This window comes from Saccopteryx bilineata, chromosome 2 (assembly GCF_036850765.1).
Source record: "Saccopteryx bilineata isolate mSacBil1 chromosome 2, mSacBil1_pri_phased_curated, whole genome shotgun sequence".
Classification (NCBI taxonomy): domain Eukaryota; kingdom Metazoa; phylum Chordata; class Mammalia; order Chiroptera; family Emballonuridae; genus Saccopteryx; species Saccopteryx bilineata.
Window position 1 is genome coordinate 109,046,883 of NC_089491.1, and position 24,813 is coordinate 109,071,695.

General features: G+C 35.2%; 1 protein-coding gene across 2 annotated transcripts in view; it reads right to left on the reverse strand.

The window, feature by feature from the left end:
* The window catches only part of SYT1 (synaptotagmin 1), a 586,497-nt gene that overhangs the window by 144,583 nt on the left and 417,101 nt on the right, over positions 1 to 24,813 (reverse strand). The window contains exons 5-8 of one of the 2 annotated variants that reach the window (XM_066257602.1): positions 14,777 to 14,961; positions 8,857 to 8,970; positions 5,228 to 5,395; positions 149 to 316 (exon numbers count right to left, since the gene is read on the reverse strand). In XM_066257602.1, the coding sequence (XP_066113699.1) occupies positions 149 to 316; positions 5,228 to 5,395; positions 8,857 to 8,970; positions 14,777 to 14,961 (635 nt within the window). Of the gene's footprint in view, positions 1 to 148; positions 317 to 5,227; positions 5,396 to 8,856; positions 8,980 to 14,776; positions 14,962 to 24,813 lie in introns of both variants that reach the window. The other variant, XM_066257600.1, reaches the window with a different exon arrangement.

Genomic DNA, 24,813 nt, shown 5'->3' on the forward strand with positions numbered 1-24,813 from the left:
AGGTTGTGCAGGCCCCTGACCCTATTTTGCCAGCTGTCAGCAGCTGGGGGACATATCACTCTTTGTAAAGAGCATCTCTCAACAGTCTGTTCCATGAGTCGAACTGGCGAGTAGTTTGTTATATTAGTAATACTAATGTTTTTCTTACCTCTTCCTTCTCGGCGCTTTGCAGATCACGCCACTCCTCAGTTACGTGACCGAAATCCACTGTGTTCATGGGGACTTTAAATTCTCCAATGATGTCATGCTTAGAGAAACGATCAAAATCATACACGGCCATCACCAGGGTTTTGCCTCCCAGTTCCGAGTATGGCACCTTAAATGAAAAAAGATGAGGATAAAAATCTAGTTACAAAAATACCTAGAACATGCTACTTGTGTGCAGTATTTAATCTTAGTTTTATAGTGGATAAACAGATCAGGGAGGTAATTATGCTTTGGGTATTTCTTCAAATTGAATCATTTGCCTGGCCTGTGGTGGCGCAGTGGGTAGAGCATTGACATGGGATACTGAGGTTGCTGGTTGGAAACCCTGGGCTTGCCTGTGAAGACACATATGACAAGCAAGCAATGAGCAACTATGACTTGATACTTCTTGCTACTCTCCTCTTTGTCCTCTCTCTGTAAAATCAATAAATAAAATATTAAAAAAAAATTGAATCATTTGACTTACTGCTTGCGGCTTAAATAACTTGGGAGAAAGTGGGGACTTCCCTTAGTAATTTGTCACTTCATCCCAAAGTTCTATAAGCTGTTAGTATTATTAGTAATAGATCCTACTATTAGTCATGAAATAAGTACTTTAAGATTAATATAAGAACAAACCAAGCCAATCTGATTATATAAATAAGTTTTTCTTGTAGGCTATTTGACTAAGTTATATTGTTAGGGTGTTACTTACTCAGGGTTAGGTAACGTTCAAGCCTCTTGGATGCCATATTTTAATGTAGCAATGACTAATTAAATGCTATTCTAGGAGTTTAAAAGGATTTAAATGAAATTCAAAAGGTACCTCATGTACTCCCTAAAATAATTTAGTGATTAACAAGGGCTAACTAGAATATTGATGTTTTGAATATCAGGGATAACGATACTATAGATCTTGAATTTCATTCTTAGGTGTGACATACTTTAGGATGAGTGGTGGCAAAGGGTCAAGAACTGATGAAGTCTCCAGCTGTTCAAATATATGTGGGACAGATGCTATGGGTTGGGAGGTTTATTAGTGACATTTTTAATATTCAGAGAAAGCAGTGCAATCCAAGTGAGATACACTTCAGTAACTAGATAGAAATGCCAAATTAAGAAATTGTTTAGACTTGTATTGAAGGTTTGATCAATTTCATACACTTTCTATTTTATCAGTGTAAATGGTTATCTTACGCTCCAGCAAACATTTGTCAACTCTGTATATTAAGAAAGAAAGGAGAAGGAAGAATATTCGATGATATATGTATAAGAAATTTTATCTTTTCAAAAAAATTTTATTTTCTGTCATTTGTTATCTATTTAGAATCAGATTAAAATACTACAGTAAAGAAGTAGGCATGATGCTTTTTCCATTTTAGAAGGAAAAAAAGGAAGGAAGAAAGATATTTGAGAGTAGGGATAAACTCTTGAACATTTAATCTTGTTCCTGAAATCTCAGAGTTTTTTTTAAAAAAGTATTCATTTTAGATAGAAGGGAGAGAGAGAGAAAGATAATGTGGGGAGGAACAGGAATCATCAACTCCCATATGTGCTTTGAGGTTTTGAACTGGTGACCTCAGCATTCCAAGTTGACGCTTTTATCCACTGCACCACCAGAGGTCAGTTGTTTTTTTGTTTTTGTTTTTTGTATTTTTCCAAAGCTAGAAGCGGGGAGGCAGTCAGACAGACTCCCGCATGCGCCTGACTGGGATCCACTTGGCAAGCCCACCAGGGGGCGATGCTCTGCCCATCTGGGGTGTTGCTCTGTTGCGACCAGAGCCATTCTAGTGCCTGAGGTGGAGGCCATGGAGCCATCCTCAGCGCCCAGGCTAACTTTGCTCCAATAGAGCCTTGGCTGCGGGAGGGGAAGAGAGAGAGATAGAGAGAAAGGAGAGGGAGAAGGGTAGAGAAGCAGATGGATGCTTATCCTTTGTGCTTTGGCCAGGAATTGAACCCAGGACTTCCACACACTGGGCTGCTGCTCTACCGCTGAGCCAACTGGCCAGTGCCCACAGTTTTTTAATTTATTTTTTCATTTTTATTTTTTTTGTGATTGTACTGAGGTAACATCAGTAAACACTTGAGGTTAGGGTCACATAGGGCTTGGCCTGGGTCTCCCCACTTACCAGCTGAAGGGACTGAGGCAAGTGAATAAACCTCAGCTTTTTCTTTGTCTGTGAGTGATAATAATTGTGCCTAAATCACAGGGCTGTTTGAGGCTGAGTGAAGATATGTAAGGTATTTAGCACAGTGTTGTCACACAGTAGGCATCTAATATTTGTTTGAATGATTAGTAACTTCCTCATATGGGAGTTTTTTTTTGGGGGGGGGAAGAATAAGCATTTAGTTTGGGGCAGGAGAGTTCATGTTAAGTGGATTTAAATTCACTTTGAGAAGCCAATTCTCTTTAAACTCTAATATGCCTCTATTTCTATTTCATCTTGCCTACTGGCATTTCAAGATGCATAATCCATAATAACTAATGGATAAATTAGTCAGTTATCTAGAAACAGTGGCATATTTCTTAAATGTAGCAAAATATATTATATTTTGGATGGACTTATTATTTAATCAACCTTCTTGAAATAAAATAGAACCTGATAAGATTTTATAGATGATTTTAAAATTTCAATAATCATGTTTCTTGAAGTCGGAGAAATTCATAATAAAATTATTAGCAATCTATTATTAAGAAGAAATAACATATAGATAATTTAAAACAAGAACAAAGCCCCCTACCATATTCTTTCAAATAATGGAAGAATTTGCTCACTAAATTGTGGTTAGAAATGACTGACCTGAATTAAGATTTGTAGTCAAATAAAATGATTATCGTTATGACTTGCTGTTATAGTGAACATAAAATCAAGTTAATATAAAATGTAAAAAAGGAAACTAAGAGTGACTTAGGTGTAACCAGTTTACATATGTCTTAACTGCATACCAACACCATGTGTGAATTAATGTGATTAACTATATTTTACGTAAAAGCCCACTATGTAAGGCCCGATTACCAAGGTGTAATGGGTTTACTCCCTTTTCTGGTAACTCCATCTGTCAACCTTATCAAGCCCATATGTGACTTATTTTTGAAGTGTGATGATATAACTCTATGACATGATGAATGGCCAAACCCTATGTAAGTAGCTGGGGTGAAGATCAAGTCAGTCTCCTGGTACTTCAACCCAGACTCCACATTGCCTACCATGACCATTTGGCAACTGCCATGAAGCACTCTGCCTCTCCAAGCAAGTTCATTCGGGGCCCACTGAAGTGAGAACCTAGACTTAGCCGGCCACTCATCTTAACTGTGAGTGAATTCAAGTCTATGTTGTTTAGCTTGTTATGAGTGTCTTTTCTCTTCAGTTGACTCCTAATTCCTTTCATTTTACATTGTGAACTAATGAACCCAGCTATAAATTATAACCAACTAAATAAATAGTTTTTCACGACACTTGGAATATTTTTTAGTTTTTATTTTATGTTCTGTGGTACAACAACTGTACTGATTAGCTCTTCATAAGGTATGTCCAGAATGTTTACACTGCTATTGTCAATCTACTATTCTAGGTATAGAAAACTGGACTTTTAATAGGATTACTTACATTAGGGAATTCTGTCTTAAAAACTCAAAAGTTTCAGTGAGTAGAGACACTGCTCTTTATAAAATTGGAAACATAGTTCTAGGAAATGACTCATGGCCTCAGTTTCACTCATTTCTTTCATACCAGACTGTTTGCTACCATGAGGCACATACTTTCTCTCCTGCTGGCCTTTGGAAAGGACACTTTGAATAGACCTACTGTTGTAGTCACATACATGTCATTTTTCAGAAATGTATTGTTTCAAGTAATGCATTGAAAACTTTTCACATATTGCCTGATCAGGTGGTGGTGCAGTGGATAGAGCATCAGACTAGGATGCAGAGGACCCAGGTTTGAAACCTCAAAGTTGCCGGCTTGAGCGCGGGCTCACCAGCTTGAGTGCGAGGTCGCTGGCTTGAGCGTGAGATCATAGACATGACCTCATGGTTGCTGGCTTGAGCCCAAAGGTCACTGGCTTGAAGCCCAAGGTTGCTGGTTTAAGCAAGGGGTCGCTCACTCTACTGGAGCCTCTGGCCAAGGCACATATAAGAAAGCAATCAATGAACAACAAAGGAGCTGCAACAAACAATTGATGCTTCTCATCTCTCTCCCTCTTGCCTGTCTGTCCCTATCAGTTCTTCTCCCTGCCTCTCTCTCTGTCACAAAAACAAAACAAGACAAAACAAAAACTTTTCACATATTCAATATATCCACAAAAGCACTATTTTTATGCATGACTTCTAGATAAGAGCTCCAGAACTTGTGGACGTAGAGATGCCTCCGGCCTGCAGAGCATAATTTCCTGTCAAGTTATTGTATTTCCAGAATCCTTCTTTGTTACTGTTTGTCCACTGAGGTGTCTCAACAAGATAAAGGACACCAGGGAAGAACCTAGAGTATAAATGCATAAAGACAGTATGTTCATTGTCTTTTTATTGATAGGTTAAGAGGAATGGTTTTAGAACAGAGTGCTCCACTGGCCTCTGTGGATACAGAAGTTTGCAATGAGTAATACCCATTTGCACCATTTGAACAATGAATAGAGCTCACTTTCCTTTGTGATTGCAACAGGGTTTGTCTGTTTTCAGGAACTTTGCAACTTAAAAAAATAATTTCATTATTTCTTTGACTTTATTTTATAGAGGGGAAAATACTCAAGCCTATTGGCACATTCTTGAAGCTGAACTTGCTTTTTAGATGTGCATATGACATCTGAGTCATATTCCAGTCCATAGTTCTATTCTGAAATGGCCGAGCTGAATTCTCCTTTTACCAAATCTAAATGCACTGTGAAATCCTCAGTGGATGGAGTATAAGAACTGTAAAAATTCTGAATAGAATCACTTGAACCTCTGAATAAGTGGTCATGTGTACGTCCGTGTATGTGTCAGGATGAGATCAGTCTTTTATCGAAAACAACAGAGGAAAAAGTATCAGAAAGTATAAAACAATACCTTGAAAGTAAATTGCTCATTGAAGACAGGATTAAGGGTCTTCCGGTGGACTTTTGTCTCAAATTTCTTCTTTTTATCGGGCAGCAGAAACACTTTCACATAGGGGTCAGATGTACCCCCCATGTCTAAGGCGGGCAGCTCAGCAGCCTGGATGATCCCTACCAGCAGCTGAAATAAACAGCATACAGCAAACACAAACATTGGTGGGCATTTTGGAAAAGATTTATTTGTTCACATTGCTGCATATTGTGATTTCTCCCTCTTTCTCTTTGCTTATAATAAACCTTTTTTTTCTCTTATGCATCTGAACAGAGAAGGCAAATGAAGTGAGCTATATAGACTTCAGAAAACCAGATATGACAGATGCAGGCTCTAGAGAGCCTGATTTTAAACACAAAAGAGGTTTTCAAAAGGTTGCTGATTACAGTTAACTATGGAATTCATATTTGCAAAAGACTTGCAATCAAATAACTTTCCATTTGCTAAAAGCACTTGTGCATTATTTTTCTTTCTAGGGCATGATTTGTAAGTAGAAATAAATTGTTAAACAATCCCAAGTGTATAATTATAAAGCAGGAAAATTTTATTCTGAACCAAAGCCTTAGACCAACTAAATAAAAATTCCTTAGAGATTAGCTACCATTTTGAGATAAAAATAAGATCTTCAATTTAAAAAAAAAAAAAAATCATATCTAGCTTTTACTTGTGTGCTGACTACTTTTGTTTTAACTGTCAGTAAAATGATTACTATATATTAAATTCTGTGTGCTATGATAAGACATGGAGTCAAAGAAGTGTAGTTCAAAAAAAGGAGGGAGTATTAACAGATACGGTTTTTAAAGGTGTGACTAAGTTTCTGTTTTTTATTTCAAATACAAAAATATCAGCATGTTTTAAAGTCTGTTTTCTTAGTGATACCTTCCTATGTCTTGCTATGAATGAGAACATAGGTTGGCATTTTTAATATTTTTGCAACAAAACAAAACAAAGCTGTGAGTGACTTTTCTAGATGTTCTGCCGCTAGACATTTCCTGTCAACAGACTGCTTTCGACCCATATGGGAAACAAAGGTAGACTCTATTATTGTTATTCAAGATATACACTAATAGTAACTGCAGTCACACCATAGATTTTTACATCAGATCCTGAAAACCTGAGTTTGTGACTTATTAGCCAACGTAGTAGAAAAGCAAACAATTCACCCCTCGCCCCAGTCAGCTATTTTCTGTAAAACTGACCCACCATGTTTTTAAATGCATTTCGCTTGGTTGACTCTATTTTTTTTTTTTACCTGAATTAATACCCTGAATGATTATGTTTTCATTTTTAAGCTTCAGCATCTTTGGAATATCATTATACAACAATAGCAATAAGAGTACTAGATTGTAGGTATACAAAACAGAGACAGACGATCAAAGACCAGCTAAAACAGGGATCAGATAATACAGGCATGTTTAGTAAATCAAATAGTTTGTCTCTTGCTTTGCCAAATTAGAAATTAGTATCTGCCTTTAGATTTCATGTGAATAAGCAAGATTCTATTTTCTCCTCACTTTTGAAAAAAAACTTCTTTTGGGCAGGGAAAGCTCTAGAAATATACCTGAACTCTTTAAAACTAGATCATCTACATTTTCAGATTTTGGGATATTTTGTTGATAAGGGTTGGAATCCCTTCTTCCAACCCCCTCTGACTTCTGTCTGAGAGATATGTACTGCAGTTCCCTCCATCATGGAAGGGTCTGAATTAGAGTACTTCCGGGTTGTCTTTCAGTTTTGGTAACAGATGTATATATTTGATTACATCCTTATCTGGGAAGATCCTCACTCTTTATCTTCCATGATTCATAGAAATCATTTTATAAGTAGGATTAGTTGAGAACATTTTGAAAATTAGTGTATAATATTAAAGTTTCACCAGCTAGAATCTTCTAGATCCTCAAAATGAAATGCCTTTTTGAATTTTATGTTTGCTAGAAAAGGAACAGTAAACATGCTCATATATTTGGGTGATAAAAAAAAATCAGTGTATTATTTTCTTAAAAACATTTTATAAAATGTTTATAGTACTCAAAGTCAACTTAGAAATTTCAAAATTACTACTAACCAGGATGAGATACCACCAGATTTCTACTGGAAAATGTAAAATTAGAATAAACTGGCAGAAAAATATTGGATACATATGGAAGGGCAGGTTAAATTTCGGGACAACATGTAACATGCTAAGATAATATAAGTTGACCTTGACCATCCCTAGAATATATAAAAAGAAGTTTTGCTTTCAACCAAGTCCTGATGATCAAATTTTGGTACAAGTGATAGAAATGACGTCAAATGTCCTATTTAATTGACTATAAAAGTTGTACTTATAAATCTATATCAATCCATTGCTATAAACCTGTATCTGTAACCAATATGCAGCTTTCTAAAATGTATTATGAATTAACTAGCCAGGACTGTAATGAAGCTGATCAAATAAAATTATTTTTAATATGTTAGAACATATCAGCATATTCTTTATGAGAAGTCTCCTGGAAACTTCAGAAAGTGAAGACATTATCTGAACTGTCACTGTCTAAATAAAGCCCAGAATTTCTGCAACTGTTGAGAGCTCTCAAAGCTTTATGGAGTTTGGACATTAGCTACCAAAACTGAACCTTGGAATTTGATTTATTGTTGGCAATTTCTCATCACACTGGAAATAATTAACACATGCTAATTAGTAGCAATTGTATTTATCTCATGTTTATTAGTTCTTCCTCACCCAAAATGATGAGGGAAGCAAAACAAATTGGAGAATTAGAGTCAGATCTCTAACTCAGCCAGTTCCACCAATTCTTGCCTAGTTTTTAAATTTCTTTGAACAGTTCAGGAGGCCAAGGAATATATTCATCAATGCCATAGAATTTATCCTTGTGCGACCGCTGTAAAATGCAGTCAATAAAAGGCAGATAATGTTGTTAATCTGGATGTTACTTCATGGTTCCTTGAGAAATTGAAGCCAAAATGCCTATCTTGTTACGTTCTTTAGTTTTTTGTCACTCTTTGGGCAGCAATCATAGGCACTAGAAATTAAGTTTCTGGTCTTTCTACTCTTTTAGAACTGTTATCTCATTAGCATCAGGAATTAGACCTTATCTAGTGCTATTAGATAAGTCATTCATTCCTGCCTTTGAAATTCACGGACTACAATTTTCCACCTTTAATTCCTTATCAAACTGTTACATTATGTTTTAAAACTTTGGCTTGAATGGGTCAAAGAGCCCTTCACCCTGTTTGGATCTAAATTCATGGAGGGCAAGGAAGTGTTCTGGCTCAGACTGAGGGACCTGTTGCGGACAAGCTGTGGCTGGGAGCTTTCAGAATGAGTCTGACTGCTTCAAGTTAATTTGTATTCTGCCTGCCGATCATAAATTAGATGTGATCAGTTGAATACTATGAATGCTAATTACCAGAAGTTAAATTAGCAAGTAGGGAACTGCCTGTACTTAGAAATTCTCATCAATAGTTTTGATAATTGCATTTCCCCCTTGCAGCCAACAGAATGTTTTAAGAAGTATCTTGCTTTGATTTCTACTTACTAATTTCAGAAAATGTAATGGAATTAGAAAACATTCCCTCCCCCCTCAGACCTGGTTATTCTGGAAATCATAATCCAATGAATATTGAAGTTTTCCCAATTTCTCCTCTTCTTTGGGTTCTTCTTTTTCTTCCCCATCAGTCAATCCAGTTTCAGCATCATCGTCCTTTAGGGCCTATGAGCAGGGAAACGGATTGTATTTGAATTCAAGAGAATTTTCATCAAAATCCAAATTAAAGTAGGCCTGTGGTCATACTTCCAAGCTGTCAGAAGCAAGCACTAAGATGCTGGAAATCTCAGTTTGTCTGACACACATTCACATTTGCTGCTTACATATTTTGTTAAATTCCATTTGTGCACGGAATTCCCCCCCATCAGCAAGCAACATGAAAGCAATGGAAGAAGCCCCTGAGAATATTGCAAGCAAAAAATGTAAAGTTGTTGCAAAGAAAATGTCAACTTGGTATTATATTTGGCTCTTCTAAAACTACTTATCTTAGATGTATGAAAAACATGCTATTAACCAGGCAAGATTTCACATTCATGTACGTTAAAGCGATTTAAGCTAACCATCATGTAAAACACCATTGTTACATGCAGTGGAGTAATTCATATGAAATGTGTGGCATTTTCTTGCCTTGTTTCCTGTGAAAAAAATAGTTGAATAAGTGATTCTCAGAAAATTCTAATTTCCTGTGTTTTGCATATACATTTATATGATTTTTGGAAAAGAAGAAAAACATGCTACCAGCAAATGCATGTTTAGAGAAAAATCTACCCATTTCCATTTAAATTGACCATTTTATTTTCATAACAGCTCCAAAGAAAGCTAGGCTGAATTAAATTGATTTATGGGTCCATTTGATATCAAAAGACAAAAAGAGTTATGTGTACAATTTTGCCAAACTGAAATTGGTATAAAATTTTATTTTGCATCAATAAACAAAAATCATGGGGCTGAACTCGAAGCTCAGATCATATATATCAGTTGAATATATTTTTTATAACCTAAAACTTAAGTTTAATATAAACTGAAATACTAGAAAGCTCCTTATTTCATAAAATATATTCAAATGTCCCTCTTTTAAAAAAATTAAAAAATATATTATCCCAATATGTGCAAAAATTTGCTAAATAATCAAAGGTTATAAAGATTATAAATATTAAAATCTTTATTTCCAAGGATATGTGTTTTTATTGCTTTAAAGGATTGATAAAAGAATTAGAAATCAATGTACAGTTATTATTCAAAATTAAAAATGATAATTATATATTCCTAACCACTAGTGAGGTTTTCAAACATTTTAAATCTTCATATAAACCATTTTTATTTTTTTCTTCTGGAGACTACTAGTATATAGCCATTGCTAATTTTTCTATTGTATTGTTTGCCTCTTACCAATTTGTAGACTCTTTGTATTTTAGTGGTTTCAACCTTTCTGTTGCATTAATATGTAGAAAATATTCTCTCCTAGTTTTTGGTTATGGCATTTTCATTGCTGTGTATTACTCTAGAACTGAACAGGAATCAAGTTAAGACATATGAATGGTAACTGCTTTCTTTATATCTCTGTCAAAGTAAGGGAATCTTAACTCCTGTCAGCAATCAAATGAAATCTGACTGTTCTTGTAGAACATGAATGCAGGAAGAATAACCAGCCTTCAGAAAGAGATCAGAATCATCAGACCACAGCTCCACGGCCCCCTCCTCCCAGAATACACGGTCTTTTTTCTCTGCTGAGAGATTTTTCTCTTCTTCATTAATAGAGACTCTCAGTGGCGCTTCATACTGGCACCCTCGGGCCCTCAACTGACAAGTATTTCCAATTTCACCCCCCAATACTGAGACTCAGTGGCACCACATTAATAGACCTGGTTTAGGTGGAAAGATCACATAAACAGAAAGTTGAGCTGTAGTCAGAGATGCTCCTTTTTTGTGCTTCTTCAGAGTATTTCAGGAGCCTACAATGAGTAGGGAAAATGGAAAAGTACCATGAATGTTTCAGTGTAGAAACTTTAAAAGGTCTGGTTAGCTGCATATCATTTAATTTGGAAATTGTAATTTATACTTGGATGTTGACTTACTGACAGCCAAAGGCAGGAAACAATATAATTATTTAAAATTTTGTATTACTTTTTTTAACTTGAGGGGGTATCCCTGAAAGAAATATGGTAGTAGAGTGACGAGACAAGACTCCTGAGCTGAGTTCGAGGACTTGGGGCTGGGAAGCCACCTTGCCCTCTCAGTGTCTGAGCTGTGTGGGAGTCTGCACTGCTCTTATAGAGGATGTGCTTAGAAAACTGAAGCTTAAGGAATTTTCCTTCCTGCCAGATTTTAATTTTTTGAAAGTGATAGCAAACGAATACACTTCTGTCTGAAAAGTCTGCATGTTACTCTACCATAATGGAAAATTTCATGGACTAAAGTACTTTTTTCAAAAGTCTCTTTCAGAACTGACAATTTACATATCATGTTTCAGCCCAGTGCAATTTGAAATAGCTGAGATATTAAATCTCCTTCTCCCTAAGTGGTTTTTGCCCTAATAAAAGGTGCAGGACCATCTCGGCAATTATTCTGCATGAAATAGGGCTAGATTTTTGATAATTTCTTGGTGCCACTGTTCATCACTGAAGTGATTATGTCTATTCTTGTCCCAAAGGCCGAGTCTAACCAAGACATTTTCTGTACTATCACATTAAATTCAGGCCTATTAAATCAGTAGCTATTATAATATCTTGAAAGCAGTACCACTTTCCTCGCAACGGAACAAAACGCAGAGGAAAAAGCTTGTAAACTCAGTTCTTCGAGTTTGATAAATTGCTGTAGAAAAAGCTGTAGTGGGAACATCGACCTTGTTTTAAATTTCAAAGATTTAGTGCACACGCTTCCCACTTGCTTCAACATTCAAAAGGTGCTTAGTTCACAACCATCAAAAGGAGCGCTTGCTCATTCTAAATTAAATTGTTCAGATTTGGATTTGATGAGGCACAGGAAAAAGACAGCAACAAAGGACTGAATTATCTTTCTGTGCCCATCAATTTAAAATGTGAGCTTTCTAATAATACTTATTTAATCAGTTAGTAGTATTTAATATGAGAACCCTTCATCTTAAAAAAAAAATCAATTTAGTTCAGCCTCTTGATGTGTGTCAGAATGGTACACCCTCCGATGGAGAGTCCCAGCGGCCAGGCCACTAAATATATATATCCGAGCATGGACTTAGGTGTATCTAAGTAGCAGAGGAAACCTACCGCCAGGGACAGTCCAGACAGTCATGAGACACAACACAGATATGGAGGACATAGAAGGAAGAAATAAAAATTAAAGTATCTACACACATTAGTAAAAATGGTGGAGAAATGACCTTTCCAGTCCTACGACTTTCTGAGTTGATATTGTTCGTCTGTATTTTTAGTATTCTCAAGTTTTTAGGCATTCAAAAAATCTTATACATCTTTTGCTGTGGACAGACACTATTTATAGTTAATTTTTTATTGTCATTGCAGAGTATTTAAAAACTCTTCTTTAGTTATAAAAATCTTACCATAGTGACATGTATGCATGAACACTAAAATTGAATTTCTGTGAGTTTTATATGAATTGAAATAGTATAAACTTATTGGTTTTCCTAGAGCCTAGGTCTCTTAAGTAGTCATATCTAAAACGCCTCTCACATCTGTTTTTAAATGAGAGGCACATTGTCTTCCCATATTCATATCAATATTCTGTTTAAAATATTCTGAAAATATAAATATTTAAGAATAATTTTACTTTGTGTTGAGGCTATGTTAATTTGTATGATCAAATGATATTTGAATTTTGATGATCAAAAGTGATATACATCTTAAACTCTTTGAATTACATTTTGCTTCCTTATTTTTTCTCTTCACAAAATGATAAGAACCCACTATTAGCTACTTTGCCTGCCTGATTAAAAGTATCATAGTTACTGTTGTGTAATTCCTTACTCAGGGGGCCTAATTTTACTTGTCCAAACATTTAATTTAATTGTTCATAAATCAAAATAAGACACATAAAATCCTACATAGACAAACTGATCTACTTAAAGTAATTAATACCTTTTGGGGGTAGAGATCCTAAATGCTATGTTCTGACAGTAGATCAGTACAAACTGTCACTGACTTCTTAGTATTTCCTTATTTGACTCACTTTTTCTTCTGTTCCGTTTCAAAGGAATAGGTGATCAATGAAAAATGAACTATAATCAATTCCTATATTTATAACTTTTGAGATCATGGTCATTTATCCAGTTCAGAACAAGGATAATAACCACTCCTCTTCTACAAATGATAGTCTTATATCATACAGAACAAATTTCACAATGTAAAATATAAATCTGTTGTCTTAGAAATAGTATAGTTATTTAATATTATTTCATGCTTTTTTAAATTTGAGGATACTAGAATTTAAATCTTATCATAGTTATGAGAATGATAGTATTGTATTTTCAACATATTGTTTTACATAGCTTAAACTCATGTAGAAGTTATTCATTTCATGTATGTTCAGAAGATTGTTTTGTTTCTTCACTTATTCCAATAAGTTGTTTAGTTGTTGGGTTTTTTTTTAAAGTTGTTTAGTTTTTTAAAGGAATCTGTATGAAGTCCTGCTTGCTACGGAAACATTAAAAGAAAGCAAGACAAGATTTAAAATTTCATTTTCTATGTAACAAAGAGTAAAGTCCTTATTAGACATGTGTGGGTGAATGTTTGTGCATCGGCTTTTGCTGCTGTAATTAAAAACTTTTAGAAAAAATATAGCCCTTCTTACTCCAAGCTCAGTACACAGCTCTCTGAGTGTGAGCACTAGCTTTATATTTATTCTCTAACTCTGAAACCAAACAACAGTTCAGCGAGTGAAAAATGAGCCTTCATGAAATAGGTTTTGATAGACACAATTGTGTCTTTGAGAAAAAGTGTTTAAAATTTAAGCTGGGGAGAGAGGTTATTGCCCTGAGTGAGTGATTAACCAGGAAACTATGTAAATACACTAAAATGACTTTGTTGATTAAATTGTTCCTGAGGCTCACATATTTAAAAGTTTACTCAATAGAAAGTAATACTATAAGAGGAATTTACAAAACTGTCTATATATGTTGCTATTTGGGACTAGAGCTTTTGAATTACTTTAAGGGAAATATTGATAATTAAAATGTTATTTCTTTGAAAAGTCTTTCTAGATTTTTAAATATACAGAATAGTATTCAGAAATATGATTCCAAAAAATAAAGAGGAATTTAGTCATTATAATTATTAATAGTAAGCTATTCTGAACCAAATCATTCAGGTAATTTAACAAAAATAGATAATACATCTTCCTTAGGCTTGGGTAAATAACCCAGCCAGATAGATTTTATAATCTGTGTTATGGTTTTAATTATCTCTATGAGAGGAAGTAAGAATTTTGCCTTTAAATTTTGTGCTGTTCTTTAGGGCCAGCTCATACTTTCCTACCTTTCCCTGTATAACTCATTATTCCTGAGCACTAGTTATTGAGCCTGATAGATACATATGATGGGTAGTTTTCATCAAGTGTGATAAACACCTTTAGACTCAGTTAATTAACAATGATCAAGAACAGTGATAATGTTAGAGAGGTGATCTACCTAAGAAGGATGACACTCAGACATTCTTTATTATATTTCTCAAACTCTAAACACAATTAAGACTAGCTAAGTAGATGCAATCAGACCATTCAGTTCTCATTCTAGGATGGGTCCATCATGGATGCCCTTTTTTGGTTTATATGCTTAGAAGACTCTAAAGCCCTGTCACATGTGTTCATTGCACTTGGGATATTGAAAAAATGACTGAAAGGATTGCAAAGTATGTCTACAACAATGAGGTATGTGCCAAAATTGTTTATTTCTATACTTATCTGGCATAAAAATAATAAACCACTTGTTAATTTCCAATATAACCTAAGAGGAAATATAGAATGAATACATTACCTGATCTTTCATGGTCTTCCCTAAGTCTTTCACGTCTTTCATATTAATGGCATTCTTCCCTCCCTTTTCCTTCCCCTTCTTCTTGTTTTTCTTTTTGAACAAACATTTCTTACAGATACAAAAGCAGCAGGTCAGGACTAAAAGGACCGCAACTATGGCTATGGCAATTAAGGCCCACGGTGGCACTGAAAGAAAAAAAAAAAAAAACACGTGCAGAAAACATGAGCAGTAAAACGCTTACATATGCAAAACTTTTACCTCCTGGACTATATAGATAGTCACCCAGTCATTCCTATTTATTGAGCACCTGTTATGCTCTAGAAGCTCTATTTTGCATTATTTTATCCAAGTTGCTTCTTCTGCCTAGGGTTTTTATTTTTTATATTTTTTTATGTTGCCCTTCCAGATATGTCAAATGTCATTTCTTCATTATGGCATTCCCTGCCCCTCCAAGCTGTTATGTTCATTAACTCCTTCCTTCACTCATTCAAAGCATAGCTCTGGAGTATGACCTTTATTTTAAATCCTGGCTCCCCCATTTTCTAGCTATGTGGCCTTGAGCAAGTTGTCTAACATCTTTCTGCCTCAGTTTCTTTATCTCTAAAGTGGATATAAATTGGTAGGTAGCTCACAGTCTTTTTGAAGTTTAAAATAAGAAGCAATGCCTGGTACATAGTAAAAGTTTAATAAATATTGGCTGTTGTTACTCATCTATTAAATGCTAGGGGTTCTATTATGTTTGGGCACAATGGGAGGGGCAGATATTAAACATGAAAACAAATGTAATATCATTATGGTAGTGAAGGCTAGGAAGAAATGCTTGGTGCTCCAAAGGTCAGTCCTGTGGAAAGGTACCCATTTGGGCTCTCCGGAGGCAGGGCAGCAGTTATGTGGTCAGTGCCTCTAAACCAGGGTTGAATTCAGGCTCGGACACATACAGGCTGTGTAAATCTGGCCAGATTTTTTACCTGTCCTGAGTTTCTGTTTCTTTCTCTATAAAGTGAAGATAATAGTGGGACCCCTTTTATCTTTTTTTTTTCTTTCAAATTATAAGCGAAAGTTTATTTAGAAAATCACAGAGGTAAAAGAAGTGAGCCACTGAAGAAACAGACGCAGGAAAAAATTACAGCAAAAACCAAACCAAAATGAAAAAGGCCCTTAGAGTATGGGAGGTAGAGAAACACCCCTTGAGAGACAAAAGAGGGAGAGGTTCAGGAGAAAAGGTTTGGCCATGCTGGGGTGGGGGAGAGGTGGGGAGAAGTGGGGGAGAGAGAGGAAGAGAGGGGGAGAAGTAAGTAGAGAGAGGTAGGGAGAGAGAGAGGAAGAGAGGGAGAGCACCCAGAGAAAAGCTCTCCCATAGAGAGCCACCCCCATTTCATCTCTTTTGAAGAAGAAAGGAGTTAACATAGTAACAAGTTTAGAATGGCATCCAGCACCCAGCCAGAACTCAATGTTAGCTAATTCTTTATATTCAAGACATGGAACTAAGTGTTGTGGAGAGAGCTAGAGTAAATATGGAACATGAAACATGCACACAGAAAGACATATAAAAAGAAAGAGATGAATACACTGGGAGTTCAGGGGGTGTGCGAGTGGGAATGAGGGAGGGAAGAGATGATTTTTAGATGAAGAAAGGCTTCAGATTTACAGGCTCTGTTTCAAACAGTAGAGCCCATCAAACATTTTTAATACAAGTTGTCTACCAAAAGTTAATGCATTTTCTTATTTGGCACCCCCTACACATATGCTTATGAAAAATAAGTTCTTGTGGAAATATTTAAGACTTTACTTTGTCTGGAAAGGAATTATTCAACTATTGAGATTAATCTGAAGAAATAATTAGATTTTCTTGTTGTAATCTGAAAGGACATTGTGTGCCAGCTAGACACAAGTCAGGAGTATGTTGATAAATTAACAAAGTAATACAAATATTAACTTCTTTCAAAACTGAGAAAACGCACTCTTTTTGCTGTCTCTGTATTTAGCTTCATAGAATAGAATGAGAACTGTGCAGATTATTATTCTAGTTTATAATTGACTACTAGATGTTAACTTAAGGATGTATAAAATCACAACTTCCAAAATTGTGTTTCAGCCAAAGAAATATTTGTGTGAATGTTATAGATAAGCTTAGACAAAAAATATATTTTCTTATCATTCTGTAATCTCAACAATAATTTTTTAAAAGAAAATGTAAATTAAATTAAGTTTATGTAATCAATGATATCATTCAAAGTACCTCAGTTAAAAGCTTCTTACCTCTTTTGATTTAGTTAAAATCCTAGCAAGCAGTATGAGCGCCTAAGCATTTATTGCAGGTGAGATAGTATTTTAATAATGATCATTCATTTTGAAACTTGTAAATTATTCTCTAGTTAGGATTACAGCAAGAAATATAAAATAGTGCCACTTGAAGGTAAATTATAACCACTGGAAAGCTTATTTTGTGGCATTTTTAAAGTTCTATTGCCTTTGGCTTACCAGGCAGTGGCACAGTAGATAGAGCATTGGCCTGGGATGCAGAGGATCAAGGTTTGAAACAACCAAGGTCACCAGCTTGAGAACGGGCTCACCAGCTTGAGTGTGCAGTTGCTGGCTTGAGCATGGGGTCGCTGGCTTGAGCATGGAATCATAGACATGACCCCATGATTACTGGCTTGAGCACAAAGGTTACTGGCTTGAAGCCTAAGGTCGCTGGTTTGAGCCTGAGGTCACTGGCTTGAGCAAGAGATCACTCGCTCTGCTGTAGCCCCCCTGGTCAAGGCACATATGAGAAAGAAATCAATGAACAACTAAGGGGCCACAATGAACAATTGATGTTTCTTATCTCTTCATCTCTCTCTGCCTTCCTGCCTGTCTGTTCCTATCTGTCTGTCTCTCAGTGCTTCTGTTTTCTATATTTTCTTTCAGTCAATACTCATAACCTCTTGGCACCTTTAGATAGAATTAATTTAAAAAATGTTATTTTGTGTACCCATATGAAAATCTGACCGAATAGTCAATTATAATATAAATCACCATTTTTAATTAAAAGAAGTTATTTGAATTGAATTCTCATATTAAAAATTGATTCTATAGACCCTGGCTGTTTCGCTCATTGATAGAGTTTTGACCTAGCATGTGGAAGTCCTGGGTTTGACTCCCAGTCAGGGCACACAGGAGAAGTGACCATCTATCTGCTTCTCCACCTTTCCCCCTCTTCACTGAGAATGGCTTCATGACCTTACTGCAGGTGCTAAAACGGCTCCGGTTACAATGGAGCAACAGCCCCAGATGGGCAGAGCATCGCCCCCTAGTGGGCTTACTGGGTGGATTCCGGTTGGGCACATGTGGGAGTCTGTCTCTCTGCCTCCCTGCTTCTTATTTAAGAAAAAAGTAATTTTATTCTACAGTAGAGTAACCAAATAAAATGATGTTTAATAAGAAACACCACCTATATTATTATTCATTTGTAGTAATTATAGAAATATGTTTGAATATTAGTGAGCCAATCTCATGAGATATATTTTGGATTAGGCTAAAAATTTATTGTAGACTTACTTTCATGGTGACTGTTTTACATACATAATCTGATTTAATCTTATAGCTATTTCACCCATTATTCCTTCATTTTTGTACAGAAAATAACTATATATAGAGGAAAAAACTATAGATTGAATAATTTGAGAAATGCAAATACATCTTTACATTATCAGATTAAAACAAACATATTTTAAACGTATACAAAGGAAAACATCCTTATCGAGCTTTGAAGCCTCTTTAATAGAACATTTTATATTTAAAAATACATTAAGCAAATAATAGCACAAGATGCTGCCAAGAGTGATTTTTATAATATAGAATACTGCTTCAACAAAAAGAACCTTATCAAAATAGTGCTACTGGAAGAGAGCTATCAGCTTATAGTTACTGCTACCAACTATTACTAAATGGAGTTTTGTAACAAGAATTTTAACGTTTAACTTAAAACTTTCAGCAGAAACTAATAGACTAGTGTAAAAACTCTTTGTTGAAAATGTTATTTTTTAGTTAATAAATTAATTTCATATTATTTAACCCAAACGTAAACTGATGGATGAAAATGAAGGCAAAGTCAATTTAAAACTGTGTCTGATATTTTAACTTAGATTTTGTGGTAGGCAATATAATGACACCTCAAAAATGTCCATATTTTATTCATTGAAAAGTGTGAATGTGTTACCTAACAAGGCAAAAAGGACTTTGCAAATGTGATTAAGGCTCTTGAGATAGGGAGATTTTTCTGGGTTATCCAGATAAATCCAAGAACAAATAGTGGAATGGTGGTTACCAGGGGTGGTACAAAAGTATCAGAGGTGATGTGGTTGTGTGTGTGTCGTGAGAACATTAAAGATATACTATTTTAGTAAATTTCAAGCACATGTATTAAATCATCACATTGTATACTTTAAATTTACAAAATGTTATTATATCTCAAAGTTGAAAAATAAAAAAATCAGCCCTGCTGATACTTTGATTTTAATTTATTAAAATCTTTTGACCTCCAAAACTAGAAAATAAATTTGTTTTATTCAGTGCCCATAAATTTGTAGTGATTCATTATGGCAGCAATAGGAAATTCAAGACCCACAAAGCAGACATTGGAAGGTCTGTAATATTTGCTACATATAGATGATTATACAACTGGAATATTAGTTTGGGCTATTTCTGTATTTTCCATGATCTTTTCCTCTTACCTGACCTTTCACCATTCCTTCTGCAACCTTTCTCACAATACCAACATTGTGCCAAAAACTCGCAAAGATAACCGGTGGTCAAAGATAACCCAAACAACATTGTCTGTGGTATGAAAAAATCTTGATCATACATTCCCTCTTAAAATTTTATTCTGGTTTTGTTTCTACTACCCTTATCAGCCTCTCCTAAATCTCTGATTTCTTTTCCCTTTCCTTCCCATTCCCAACTCTTAAATGGAGTTATTCCAAGTTCTTAGCCCCTTGCTCACCTTCCCATTCACTCATTGTTGAGCATGTCCTTTCCCATGCCTTAACCTTTTAGGTCAATTATTCAATTCTGTTTCCTCTTCTACACATTCAGACTGTATTCTTCACCACTTCTAGAATGTTTCTTAAGAACCCTTCATCTTCTCAAACCAGTTCTCCAAACCAACTATATGGCTTTTGGCTGTGCTTCTATCATCTTCTGCCTCTTAGACACTGAAACTACGTAAAAATTTTTATTCCTGAATCCAACTGATTGGCAAGTTGAGCCATTTCTTCTTTGATGTGTTTTATATTTCTTTTACACCTATTTCCATTTGTAAGGGGTGGGCCTGACATTGCCTCCTACCTAATCTCCCTTCCCATCAATTTGACTTCTTTTTATTTTACCCATTCATGGTCATCAGACAAATTTCTAACATAATTTCCAATTATTTGTACAGAGCTTTTAAAGTGTCATTTTTTTACCCTACTTGTCAATCTTTTTTTTTTTTTTTTTCTCATGGCCTCCTACACCCATCTCCAGTGTCATTAGACGAAATTGCTTGTTCTTTGCTCAAGTCTATCCCCTGGTTTTCCTCAAGTATACTTCTTTCTTTTATTTCTTCCTTTTTTAATTTTAATGGTATTCTTCACTTGGAATATTTCCAGGTCTTGGCTATTGTAAATAATGCTGCAATGAATATAGGAATGCATATATTCTTTTGGATTAGTGTTTGTTTCTTAGAATATATTACCAGAAGTGGGATTGCTGGGTCAAATGGCAGCTCCATTTTTAATATTTTTTTGAGGAAACTCTATACTTTTTTCCACAGTGACTGGACCAGAGTGTCTCCCCACCTTTTCTCCACATTCTCACTAGCCTTGTTTGTTGATATATTGGTAGTAGCCATTCTGACAGGTGTGAGGTTACATCTCACTGTGGTTTTAATTTGCATCTCTCTAATAATTAGTGACGTTGAGCATTTTTTCATGTGTTTATTGGCCATCTGTATGTCCTCTTTGGAGAAGTGTCCAGTCAGGTCCTTTGCCCATTCTTTAATTGGGTTGTTTGTCTTCCTAGTGTTGAGTTGTATAAGTTCTTTATATATTTTGGAAATTAACTCCTTATCAGATGTATCATTTTTGTTGATGGTTTCTTTTGCTATGTAAAGGCTTTTTAGTTTCATGTAGTCCCATTTGTTTTTTTTTCCTTTGTTTTCCTTGACTGAGAAGATATATTGGCAAAAATATTGTTATAAGAGATATCTGAGGTTCTCCTGCTTATGTTTTTATCTAGGATTTTTATAGTTTTTCAACTTACATTTAAATCTTTTATCCATTTTGTGTTTATTATTCTGTAGGGTTAAATTGGTGGTCTAGTTTAATTTTTTTGTATGTACCTGCCCAATTTCCTTAACACCATTTATTGAAGAGATTGTCTTTACTACATTGCATGCTCTTGCCTCCTTTTCAAATATTAATTGCTCATAAAGGTATGGACTTATTTCTGGGTTTCTGTTTTGTTCCATTGATCTATATGCCTATTCTTATGCCAGTGCTAGGCTGTTTTGATTACAATGGCTCTGTAGTATAGTTTGATGTCAGGTATTGTGATTTCTCCAACTTTTTTCTTCTTTCTTAATATTGCTGAGGCTATTCAGAGATTTTTTTGTGGTGCCATAGAAATTTTTGAAATATTTTTTTATAGATCTGTGATATATGTAATCAATAGTTCAACAGGAATTGCATTGACTTCATAAATTGTTTTGGGTAGTATGATGTTAATTATTTTGATCCATGAACATGGTATACTACTTATTTGTATTTCTCTACTTATTTTTATTCCTCAGTTTCTTTCTTCAGTTTTTTTAAATTATTGAGTACAGGTCTTTTGCCTCTTGATTTGTTCCTAAGTATTATTATTATTTTTTTGCAATAGTAAGTAAAATTGTTTCCTTAATTTCTCTTTTTGGAAGTTCATTATTGGTGTACAAAAATGCAACTGATTTCTGGATATTAATTTTGTATACTGCTACTTTGCTGAATTTATTTATTAAATCTAGTAGTTTTTTGGTGGATTCTCTAGGGTTTTCTATGTCTATTATTATGTCATCTGTGAATAATGACAGTTTTACTTCCTCCTTTCCAATTTGGATGTTATTTCTTCTTCTTGTCTGATTGCTGTGGCTGGACTCCTAGAACTATATTGAATAAGAGTGGTGAAAGCAGACATCCTGTCTTGTTCCTGATCTTAAGGAAAATGCTTTTAATTTTGCCCACTGGAAATGATGTTGTCTGTAGGTTTTTCATATATAGCATTTATTATGTTGAGGTATGAGCCCTCTATTCTGACCTTACTGAGAGTTTTTATTATAAATGGGTACTGAATTTATTTTATCAATGCTTTTACTGCATTTATTGATATGACCATGAAATTTTTGTCCTTCATTTTGTTTAGGTGATATAGCACATTTATTGATTTGTGAATATTGTACCAATTTTGCATTCCTTGTTGATTATGGTATATGATCTTTTTAATGTGTTGCTAGATCTGGGTTGCTAATATTTTGTTGAGTATTTTAGCATCTATGTTCATCAAGGATATTGGCCTATAGTTTTCTTTTTTTGTACTGTCTTTAATTGGTTATTCAGGTTGATTGCTCTTTAAATTAGCTGTAAATCCAGTTTCAAACCAGGAGCAGGTGCATGTAGCTTCTACCTACCCTGCAGCCATCTTGAAATCTTTTTTAAAAGAAGTAAATTTCTTATATTTGCCAAACTCAGTGCTCAGAACATAATGTGTCACATTTTCAAATGGAAACTACCATGGCTTAATATGCTCTTATCTATAAATTTAATGTTCTAGAGGTACATTTATTGATCAAATCAACTAGTAAATATTCTTTATACAATAAAAATGTAAGACTCAGATTGAAAAACACCATTATTTTTTCTCCCAGGCCATTTTGGTACTAAGCAATTTTTTAAAAAAAATTATAGACTGAAGGAGCTCTGACACATTTTATTAAAAATGTACACACTGAAAATATCTTTTTCCATGTGTGTGTGTTTGTCTGATAGAGAGAGAGATAGAGAGAGGGACAGATTGGGACAGACAGACAGGAAGGGATGAGAAGCATCAATTTTTGCTGTGGCTCCTTAGTTGTTCATTGATTGCTTTCTCATATGTGCCTTGACCAAGGGGCTACAGCAGACAGAGTGATCCCTTGCTCGAGCCAGCAACCTTAGGCTCAAGCTAGCGACCTTGGCTTTCAAGCCAGTGACCTTTGGGCTCAAGCCATGACCCCACACTCAAGCTGGTGAGCCTGCGCTCAGGCTGGTGCCCTCGGGGTTTCAAACTTGGGTTCTCTGTGTCCCAGTCCGATGCCCTATCTATGCGCCACTTCCTGGTCAGGCCAAATATCTTTCTCTTTAATAGAGCATTCTGAAGTCCAAGATAAAAGTATCACATAGAACAAAGGTATTTGTGAGTATATCTTATAAAAGGGAAAATTTTAATATTACTGAATAGCAGACCTGTGTGTCAAGTTTTGTTCCCAAATCCAATACACATCAAATACACATTGTATCCAGATCTACAGAATGTGCAGTTGGAGAGAGGAGTTTTTGGAAATTCATGCTAAGTGCCTTATGGCTGAGGGGAGCCCTGCTCGGGTTCTCATGATTCTAAGCTTTCACTTCTAAATAGGTTTTTCTTTCCCATTTTCTAAAATGCCTGACTGAGTACTATCAGCTTAACAGTGCTCAGTAACTGTTAGGTGGCTCAAGAGAAACCCACATGGCCACATTTTGAAGACCATTTTGAGGTCAAGTGGAAGTAGAGTGGACAGTCTAAGGTACACCACTCTCTCAAGTGTGTTTTCCTTAGGTCTGCTCTCAATCCCACTTCCTTAGCTCTAACTCTCTCCTGCCTTATTCCCACTTCCCTATTTCAGTCTCCTAGGCTGGCAACCTTCTGGTAAATTTACTCATGGGGCTCAGGGTTTAATCCAGGACAGAACTCACTGGTTTTGTAGTTCCTGTCTTGACTTCACTTCCAAGGGCAGCTCTGTGTTATCTATCAGTTCCGTTACCATTCATCATGTTATGAAACAACCTTAAGTCTGTGTCTCTTACATAAGACAAGCTGCATTTTCTTCTCTGAGAAATATAAGCTCGTTCATTTACATCTGTCCTAGATATTTTAGCCAAGAACCTCAAGATAACACAGGTAAGAAACTCTTGCTCTAGCCACTGCAGAAATCCAGCAATAACATCAAGCATTTTCTACCTTTGACATATCTGTTTTGTCATAGGTGTGCTCACCACGGCACTAATGTCTATTACTCATTTGACAAATGAGCTCTATAGTCTTCATTCTTATATTACTGAACTTTTTGCCAACTTCTAGTTTTATTCAAAAACAATCTACCATCTCTCTAGATCACTATGCATTGATGTAATAAAATATAAAAATAATTTTCAATTAATAGGAGGGAAAATAATCTGTATTTCAAAGTTTTGCTTTTAAATTATTAGTGATTTTTTTAAATGAGGATAATTATTTTTCAAATAATGGTTAAAAAATAATCCTTGCATTTTAAAGCTTTGTCAAATGTAAATAGGGAAAAAAAGCTTAGGAAACATGTGGATTAGCCTGACCAGGCGGTGGCGCAGTGGAAATATGTGGATTAATATATTCATTAACCACCATTGGTGACAGAACATAGAGGCAAGATTTAAAACAATGCACAAAGTCATACAGAATGTGGTTAAACAAACCAGTTAAAAGTCAGGAGGAAGAATTTCTCATTATAGACTGAAATGGCTTCAAAGACCATGCATTTCTAGCTCCTGAGTATTAAACAAATTTACTTTTCCTCTCTCTTTAGAATGGTAGTTCTAAGCCTCCTTTGAATTGCATGCCCTTTACAATAGGGCATGCTATGGGCTGTTGATGGGAAGGATGTATGTGTGTATGCTGTGTGTGTATGTGTGTTTAAATTTTCACACACTTGGGAGTGTGTGTTACCTTGTGAAGATTACAGTTTCCAAGCCTAGAACTCCACTGAACTC